We start from the raw sequence: 10,391 nt of genomic DNA on the forward strand, positions 1-10,391 counted from the left end.
AGTGGTTAAGAATCTGCCTGCCAATGCAGGGGACATGGGTTCAAGCTCTGGTCTGGGAAGATCCCACATGCCATGGAGCAACTAAGCCTGTGTGCTACAACTACTGAGCCTGTGCTCTAGAGCCTGTGAGCCACAACTACTGAGCCTTTGTGCCACAACTACTGAAGCCCGCATGCCTAGAGCCCATGCTCCACAACAAGAGAAGCCACAGCATGAGAAGCCTACGCACCTCAATGAAGAGTAGCCCCTGCTTGCCACAACTAGAGAAAACCTTCACGCGGCAATGAAGACCCAGCGCAACCACAAATAAATAAAATTGATTCTTTAAAAAAAAAAAAAAAAAGTTCATGTGGTTTTGACTTGCATTTCCCTAATGACTCATGATGTTGAGCATCTTTTCGTGTGCTTTTGGGTATTTGTACATCTTCCTTGAAGAATTATTTATTCAAGTCCTTTGTCCATTTTTGAGATAGGTTGTTTTTCGTTTTGTTCTTGGGTTCTGAGAGTTCTTTATATATGTTCTGGATAGAGATCCTTATCAGCATTATGATTTGCAAATATTCTTTTCTAATTCTGTAGGTTGTCTTTTCACTTTCTTGGTAGTGTCCTTTGCACTAGTGTTTTTTATTTTAATGAAGTACAGTTTATCTTTTTTTTTTCTTTTTTTTTTGGTGTCAAATCTAAGAATCTGTTGCTAAATCCAAGGTCATGAGGCTTTTCCCTATGTTATCTTCTGAGTGTTTTAAAACTTTAACTCTTATATTTGGGTCATCTATCCATTTTGAGTTAATATTTGTATGTGGTATGAAATAGGAATCCAACTTCGTTCTTTTGCCTGTGGATATGCAGTTGTCCCGGCATCATTTGTTGAAGAGACTGTTCTTTCTTCCATTAAATGGTCTTGGCACCCTTCTCAAGGTCAAAGTCAAAAAATACGGAGCAACTGGAATAGAATTGAGAGTTATTTCAGAACTCTCAATTCTTTTCCATTAGTCTATTCATCATTCCTTTTATGACAGTACTACACTGTTTTGAGTACTGTGGCTTTGTAGTAAGTTTTGAAATTGGGAAGTGTGAGTCCGTCAACTTTGTTTTCCATTTTCAAGTTTGTTTTGGCTATTTGGGATAACTTGCAATTCCATATGAATTTTAGGATCAGCTTTTTCCATTTCTGCAAAAAATAGGGTGTTGGTACTTTGATAAGGATTACATTGAATCTGTGGATCACTTTGGATAGTATAGTCATTCCTTGGTATCTGCAGGGGTTTGGTTCCAGTACCCCCTGCAGATAACCAAAACTCAAGGATGCTCAAGTTTCTTGTATAAAATGGCATAGTATTTGCATTAACCTACACACATCCTCCTATATACTTTAAATCATCTCTCAATTACTTGTAATACCTAATACAATGTAAATTCTATGTAAATAGTTTCTGGTGCGTGGCACATTCACGTTTTCCTTTTTGGAATTTTCTGGAGTTTTTTTTCCCAAATATTTTTGATCTGAGGTTGTTTGAATCCACAGATACGGAACCCATGGATACCGAGGGCCAACTGTATTGCCATCTAAAAATACTAAGTTTTCAAGTGCATAAACACAGAATGGGGGCTTCCCTGGTGGCGCAGTGGTTGAGAGTCCGCCTGCTGATGCAGGGGACACGGGTTTGTGCCCCAGTCCGGGAGGATCCCATATACCGCGGAGCGGCTGGGCCCGTGAGCCATGGCCACTGAGCCTGCGCATCCGGAGCCTGTGCTCCGCAATGGGCGAGGCCACAACAGTGAGAGGCCCGTGTACCACACACACACAAAAAAACACAGAATGTCTTTCCATTTATTTAGGTCTTCTTTAATTTCTCTCAATATTTTGTAGTGTTTAGCATACAAGTCTTGTACCTCCTTGATTAAATTTATTTCTGTGTATTTTATTCTTAATGCTATTAAAAATTAAATTTTAAAAATTTCCTGGGACTTCCCTGGTGGCACAGTGGTTAAGAATCCGCCTGCCAATGCAGGGGACACTGGTTTGAGCCCTGGTCTGGGAAGATCCCACATGCTGCGGAGCAACTAAGCCTGTGTGTCATGGCTACTGAGCCTACACTCTAGAGCCTGCGAGCCACAACTCCTGAGCCTGCGTGCTATGACTACTGAAGCCTGTGTGCCTAGAGCCTGTGTTCTGCAACAAAGAGAAGCCACCGCAATGATAATCCCATGCACAACGAAGAGTAGCCCCGCTTGCCACAACTAGAGGAAGCCTGTGTACAGCAATGAAGACCCAACGCAGCCAGCCTGAATGAATGGAAGGAAGGAAGGAGCCCAATAAGGTTTGGGGGGTTAAGAGCACAGGAAAAAAAAATTTCCTCTTCAGAGTGTTCATTGCTAGTATATAGAAATACACTGATTTTTTTGTGTTTTTGTATCTTTCAAGTTTGCTAAGTTATTGGTTCTAGCTTTTTTGTGTGTGAATTCTTTAGGATTTTCTATATAAGATCATGTCATCTGTGAATAAAGATTATTTTACTTCTTCCTTTCCAGTTTGGCTATCTCTTATTTCTTTATCTTGCCTAATTGCTCTGGCTAGCACCTCTCGTACAGTGTTGAATAGAAGTGGTGAAAGAGGGCATTTATGTGTTGTTCTTAATCTTAGGGGAAAAGCTTTCCGTCTTTCACTACTGAGTGCGATAGTAACCATGTTTTTTTCATAAATGCCCTTTATTTTGTTGAGGAAATTCCCTTCTATTCCTAGTTTGCTGACCATTTTTATCATGAAAGGGTGTTTTATCACTTTTATCATGAAAATCCCAAATTGCTACTTGCAGTACTTTTGTGGACATTTGCCATGGGCAAACAATTTGAGTTGCTAGCAGAGGTCAAACAAGGTGACCTCTCATTTCAGCTCTCATACTGCAAATCAGTGTCCTTTTTGCAGTTTAATGCCACGTGTGTGTGTGTGTATGTATGTGTGTGTGTGTGTGTTTACTGTTTAAAATGGTGCCCAAGCATAGTGCTAAAGTATTGTCTAGTGTTCCTAAGTGTAAGAAAGCTTTGATTTGCTTTATGGAAAAAATATATGTGCTAGGTAAGCTTCATTCAGGCATGAGTTTATAGCGTTGTTGGCTGTGAGTTCAGTGTCAGTGAGTCAACAATTTATATTAAATAAAGTGTCTTTAAAGAGAAACATAACAAAAATGTTGTGAACAGAGCATCCCCTAGAACAGTGGTTCAGTATGCTAATTAAGTATTCATGGTCACTTTATAGAACAGAACCACTATGAATAACAAAAATTGACGGTTGAATATATTTATATCTATATCCATAAAGGAAAGGATATTGGTCAGTAGTTTTCTTGTGATATCTTTATGTCTTTGGTATCTAGGTAATGCTGGCCTCATGGAATGAGTTATGAAATGTTTCCTTCTCTTTTGGTAGAAGTTTGAGAGAAAAATGTTTGGTAGAATTCACCAGTCAAGTTACCTGGTTCTGGGCTTTTCCTTGTTGAGAAGTGTTGATTACTGATTCAGTCTTTTACTTTTTATGAGCCTATCCACATTTTCTGTTTCTTCTTGAGTCATTTTTGGTAGTTTGTGTGTTTTTAGCAATTTTTTCTTTTCATGTAGGTTTTCTAATTTATTGGCATATAGTTTGTAGTATTCTTATATATCTGTAACGTTTCTAGTCCCCACTTCAGTTCTGATTTTAGTAATTTAAGTCTTTTCTCTTTTTTTTCTTGGTCAGTCTCGCTAAAGCTTTGTCCGTTTTGATACTTTCGAAGGTTTCATTGTTTCTTTGTTTTTCTGTACTCTTTGTGTTTACCTCTGCTCTAATCTTTATTATTTCCTTCCTTCTGCTAGCTTCTGCTTGATCTTTTTTTAGTTCTTTAAGGAGTAAAGTTAGGTTATTGATTTGAGATTGATTTTCTTTTTTAATGTAAGCTGGTAGAGCTATAAATTTCCCTGTGAGCACTGCTTTTGCCGTAGCCTATAGGTTTTAGTGTGTTGTGTTTTCGTTTTCATTTATCTCAATGTATTTTCTAATCTCACCTGTAATTTTTTCTTTGACCTACTAGTTGTTTGGGTGTGTTGATTAATTTCCATATATTTGTAAATTTTCCAGTTTTCCTTTCTGTTATTGATTCTGAATGTCATTCCACTGTGGTCAGAGAAGATATTTTATATGATTTCAGTTTCATGGTCCTTTGTTCTATCCATTATTGAAAGTGAGGTATTGAAATTTCCAACTGTATCGTAGAACTGTCAATTTCTCCGTTTAATTCTGTTAGTTTTTGCTTTATTATATGTCTAGCGGCTCTGTTGTTAGGTGTATATATATCTATAATTGTTAAATCTTCTTCATGGATTGACTTGTTATCAACATATAATGTCCTTTGTCTCCTGTAACAATTTTTGTCTTAAAATCTGTGCTCTCTTTTACCATTTTCATGTAATGTCTTTTTGCATCCTTTCACTTTCAAGCCTGTTTGCATCTTTGGATCTGAAGTTAGTGTCTTATAGATAGCATAGTGTTGGATCATATTTTAAAAATCCATTCTGCCACTCTTTACCTTTTAATCCAACATTTCAAGAAATTACTGGTAGGGAAGGCCTTCTGATACTTTGCTGTTTGTTTTTCTATATGTCTTATACCTTTTTTCCCCTCAATTCTTTTATTACTGCCTTTTATAATTGATTTTTTTTCATATCTTAATTGGAGTATAACTGCTTTACAATGTTGTGTTAGTTTCTGCTGTACAACAAAGTGAATCAGCTATATGTATACCTATATCTCCATATCCCCTCCCTCTTGAGCCTCCCTCCCACCCTCCCTATCCCACCCCTTAGGTCATCGCACAGCATCAAGCTGATCTCCCTCTGCTATGCAGCAGCTTCCCACTAGCCATCCATTTTACATTTGGTCGTGTATATATGTCAGTGCTACTCTCTCACTTCATCCCAGCTTCCCCTTCCCCTGCTGTGTCCTCAGGTCCATTCTCTACATCTGCGTCTTTATTCCTGCCCTGCCTGCCACTAGCTTCATCAGTACTATTTTTTTTAGATTCCATGTAAGTGCGTTAGCATATGGTATTTGTTTTTCTCTTTCTGACTTACTTCACTCTGTATGACAGACAGAGTCCATCCACCTCATTACAAATAACTCAATTTCGTTCCTTTTAATGGCTGAGTAATATTCCATTGTATATATGAGCGACATCATCTTTACCCATTCATCTGTCGATGGGCATTTAGGTTGCTTCCATGTCCTAGCTATGGTAAACAGTGCTGCAATGAACATTGTGGTGCATGTATCTTTTTGAGTTATGGTTTTCTCAGGGTATATGCCCAGTAGTGGTCTGGCTGGGTCATATGGTAGTTCTATTTTTAGTTTTTTAAGGAACCTCCATACTGTTCTCCATAGTGGCTGTATCAATTTACATTCCCACCAGCAGTGCAGGAGGATTCCTTTTTCTCCACACCCTCTCCAGCATTTATTGTTTGCAGATTTTTTTGATGATGGCCGTTCTGACCGGTGTGAGGTGATACCTCATTGTGGTTTTGATTTACATTTCTCTAGTGATTAGTGATGTTGAGCATCTTTTTGTGTGTTGGTTGACAATCTGTATGTCTTCTTTGGAGAAATGTCTGTTTAGGTCTTCTGCCCATTTTTGGATTGGGTTGTTTGTTTTTTTGATATTGAGCTGCATGAGCTGCTTGTATATTTTGGAGATTAATCCTTTGTCAGTTGCTTCGTTTGCATATAATTGATTTTTTTATGATGCACATTTTGTTTCCCTTCTCATTTCTTTTTCAGTGTGTTTAGTTTTTTTCTTAGTGATTACCCTGTGGATTACAATTAGCATCTTAACTTTTTAACAATCAAGTTTGAAGTAATGCAAATTTAGCTTCAATAGTATACAGAAGTCTGCTCTTTTATAGTTTTGTCTTTATACATTGTGTGCCCATTAACCTAGATTTGAAATTACCGTTTTATATGTTTGCATCTTAAATCATATAGGAATAAAAGAGGACTTACAAGCTAAAAATGTAACTGGTTTTCATAATTACAGTGTAGCTACCTTTACCACTGTTCTTCATATGACTTCAGTGACCTTTCACCTCAGCCTGGAGGACTCTCTGTAGTGTTTTTTGTAGCACGGGTGTAGTGTGACAAACTCCTTCAGTTTTTGTTTACCTTGGGAGTATCTTAACTTCTTCAGTTTTAAAGGACACTTGCTGGACATGGAATTTTTTTTTTTTTAACTTTATTAGAGTTTAATTGCTTTACAATGGTGTGTTAGTTTCTGCTTTATAACAAAGTGAATCAGTTATACATATACATCTGTTCCCATATCTCTTCCCTCTTGCGTCTCCCTCCCTCCCACCCTCCCTATCCCACCCCTCTAGGTGGTCACGAAGCACCGAGCTGATCTCCCTGTGCTATGTGGCTGCTTCCCACTAGCTATCTATTTTACGTTTGATAGTGTATTATATATGGACATGGAATTCTTGATTGATACTTTTTTCTTTCAGCATCAGATCCTACCTTGTCCCTAGGGTTTGTTGTTGTTCCTTATTGTGGTTGTTTTGTTTGCTTGTTTAGTGACTTTTCTAAACTATTTTTATAAAGTCTGTGTCATTGTGTGACCACTGAAATCTGTGTTCTTTTGCTTAGTTGTCAGCCAGTGTTTTGAAAGAGTTTCCTTAAACACATGAAACCAAAAGAAAAAGAAAAAAAACCTCTTTCAACACTTAGCCAGGCCATTTGCAATTCTTCCTTAGCCTTTACTTACTGCTGCTTCAGAGCTTGAAGGTCAGCAATAGGTGAAAGCTCAGGGTCTTCTCAGGCCTTTGCTGAACAAGTGCCGGTTCTGGCTATGTGTGTGGCTTTCTTGATTTTCTGGTATACACAGGGGCTTTTCGAAGCCCTTATTACCCCACGTGTGTCCTTACTGAAACTTTTCCTTCCTAGGATTTTTTATCTGTTTCTTATCCTAGTTGTTGTTTCTTATACCAGTCTGCTGCATCAATTAAATGATTTCAGCAGAAAACATCCTAGCCCTGGGAATGCTCCAAGTCAGGTGAAACCAAGGCAAGCCATTGTGACGGTCCTTCAGGTAGCTTCCAGATAGGTTGAAACGCACAATTACAATTCTTTGTGAATAAGTTCTGTATTGTTCTGTCTGGCATTAGGAGTTCAGTTTGCTATCCTCACAGCCACCTCTGATTTGGGATTTAAGAGATATTAGGCAGGCAGCTTAAAATGCTACAGTGCTCTCTTACTACAAAGTAGCAGCTTCTTTATTCACTAAGCCTAGCTAGTTTTTATAAGTTTTTTACTAGATTCTGGAGTTCTGCAAAAGTTGATTTTGACAGTATTCACCAGCTCATTAATTACTCTTTTGGAAGGATGGAACCCTAGAGTTCCCCGCTGGGCCAGAAATCCCTGATGTATGAATTTTTCATGATGATGATATATCATTAACCAGAAGGAAGGAAATTGGGAGGGAGGGAGTTAGTTGATTTATGGATCTTGGAGAGGTTATTTTTATTTGGACATGGAGATTGTATTTGAGGTGCTGATGGTACATTCATTCTGTAGATGTCTAGTGACAGTTGGAATTGTAATGCTTGAATTCCAGCTTAGAGCTACAAAGAGACCTTCTATACAGAAGTTATAGAAAGTGAAAGTGTATGATTTCCTTGAAGCAGAGGCGAAGTCCAAGCATGGCATCTTGGGAAACACTTTCACCAAAGGAATCATTCACTTGTTCTTTCAGCAAACATTCACTTTGTTCCTGCTACTAGTATGGTTACTGCTAAGTGCTGGAGATACAAGGTAATAAGATCCAGTTTACTGCCCCCAGGAAACTCACTCTTATTACATGGACAAGTAAGCAGGTACAATGCAATTTTATGACAAGGTTTAGAGGAGCCCAGACAGAGGAACACAAGAATATTTAAACAGGTCAGTAGGGAAAACAGGAGACTCTCAGGGAAATTAAAGAAGGAGAATATGTTGTACAGAGTTATCTGTGATCTTGGTTGCTGTATAGAGAGTTTGAAAAGACCGAGGGCTCTAAAAGGGACTAGTTTGGCAGTGAAGAGATGACAGTTCTAACTGAGTAGTTTTGGTGGAGATAGAGAACCAGATTATAAGGCGTTAGAAGTGAGTGAGTGGTGAAAAAGTTGAAGGAAAAAGAGAAAACAGTTTTATAAAGAATGATGTAGTTAAAAAACAACAGCAGAGGTGAAGTAACTTTATTTTGGAATAAAAGCGATCTAAATGTGTTTTTAGACAATAGAAGGGAGTGAGTGGGAGGGAAACAAGGATGGCCAAGAGTCCCAGAAAGAGGCAGGAAAGATGGTAGGTATTAAGAACCCAGAAGGATCAGAGGTTGGGAACTTGGGAGAAGAAAAAGAGTAAGGGTAATGAGAAAGAATTTTGAGATAGTGAGAAAGTATTTGAGAAATTTTACCTAGGAATGCCTAGTTTTCTCAGTAAAAGTAGAACACAAAATCATGTGCTAATAAGTGAGCAGCGGTGTGAAAATGCCTGACTAAAGTTGCTGTAGCATACATTTGTGATGATAGTACCATTTGGTTATTTTTTTCATTCTTTTAACAAATATATATTAAGCATCTCCTGTGTACTAAGCACTGTCTGAGATCCTTGGGATTATATCCATGAACAAAGTCAGCAAAAGTCTCTGCTGTTGTGGAGACTCTGTGTGAATTTGGTGAAGGCAGACAAGCAAGTAAATAGTATATTATTTTAAAATAAACATGAGGTAAAATAAATAGAGCAACCTGGGTCTTGGGAACTAAGAAAGCAAATGGGAGGATTACCTAGACATAACTACAATTTTATATTGCATATCAAATTGTAATTTAAGTTACTGTTCTATTTCTATACAGCAAGTTAATAGAATCTCAGTTAATAAAGTAAGACAAGAAGAATACGGGTTTGCTGGAGCCTTTATGTGTAAGTCGTGAGGATGTAAAGAAAGAAAGAGAAAGAGTGAGAGGGAGGAAGGAAGGATGGAATTTGTTATCTTAGTTAAAAGGCTTGAAAGAATTACAGAATTGAAGATACTTTCTTAATAATGAATAAATTGGTGTTTTTGAGTATCATTGTTTTATATTCTCATTACCCTTTTTTATTTAAACAGGCATTGGAAAAGTGAAAAGAAAACCTAGTGTGCCAGATTCTGCATCTCCTGCTGATGATAGCTTTGTTGACCCAGGGGAACGTCTGTATGACCTCAACATGCCTGCTTATGTAAAATTTAACTACATGGCAGAGAGAGAGGACGAATTGTCATTGATAAAAGGGACAAAGGTGATCGTCATGGAGAAATGCAGTGATGGGTGGTGGCGGGGTAGCTACAATGGACATGTTGGATGGTTCCCTTCAAACTATGTGACTGAGGAAGGCGACAGTCCTTTGGGTGACCATGTGGGTTCTTTGTCAGAGAAATTAGCAGCAGTCGTCAGTAACCTAAATACTGGGCAAGTGTTACATGTGGTACAGGCTCTTTACCCATTCAGCTCGTCCAATGATGAAGAACTTAATTTTGAGAAAGGCGATGTAATGGATGTTATTGAAAAACCTGAAAATGACCCTGAGTGGTGGAAATGCAGGAAGATCAATGGAATGGTTGGTCTGGTGCCAAAAAACTATGTTACCATTATGCAGAATAATCCATTAACCTCAGGTTTGGAACCATCGCCTCCACAGTGTGATTACATTAGGCCTTCACTCACTGGAAAGTTTGCTGGCAATCCATGGTATTATGGGAAAGTCACCAGGCACCAAGCAGAAATGGCATTAAATGAAAGAGGGCATGAAGGTGATTTCCTCATTCGTGATAGTGAATCTTCGGTAAGTTGGTTTTCAAAGGTAAATGGAAATAGAACTCTGAGTATTAAAAAAATAAATAGAAGATTAGAGAAGTTAAGTGGCTTCCCTAAAATTAACCAAGTAGGATATTTGTTAAAATATGTAAAGTTTCTTAGTGAAAGTCAGTGTTCTTTCCAAGTGTATTTATTTTTAGTAATGTATAGCCCTACACTGGATTATTTAGCCTTGTCTAGTTCTGTTGGTTTTGCCTTCCTGAAATACTTTCTTTTGCATTAAACTGAAAAATGGAGAAAATTGAACACTGGTTTCGTCACTGAGAGTAGAACAATGCAGTAGACTAAACTGGGAAAACACTTCTTAAATTGCATAATGGATACACTGTCATCCTTACAATAAAGGAAATCCCTGAATTTAAAAAATTGATATTTGCTTTTTTTATAAATTGCTTGTTTGGAAGTTGGAATACACTATTACATACCTCAGAAACCCATTTGAACATGCACTATATTTGAAGTGCATTTACAATAAAAGATAAATT

The 10,391-nt window shown here is 37.8% G+C and overlaps 1 protein-coding gene across 5 annotated transcripts in view; it reads left to right on the plus strand.

The window, feature by feature from the left end:
* The window catches only part of NCK1 (NCK adaptor protein 1), a 92,853-nt gene that overhangs the window by 70,915 nt on the left and 11,547 nt on the right, over nucleotides 1–10,391 (plus strand). For all 5 annotated transcript variants that reach the window (XM_082624615.1, XM_082624617.1, XM_082624616.1 and 2 more), the window contains one exon: nucleotides 9,162–9,874. In XM_082624615.1, coding sequence (XP_082480741.1) covers nucleotides 9,162–9,874 — 713 coding nt within the window. The remainder of the gene's footprint in view (nucleotides 1–9,161; nucleotides 9,875–10,391) is intronic.

The sequence above is a fragment of the Mesoplodon mirus genome (genome assembly GCF_964341445.2).
Source record: "Mesoplodon mirus genome assembly, chromosome: 6".
Taxonomy (NCBI): Eukaryota; Metazoa; Chordata; class Mammalia; order Artiodactyla; family Ziphiidae; genus Mesoplodon; species Mesoplodon mirus.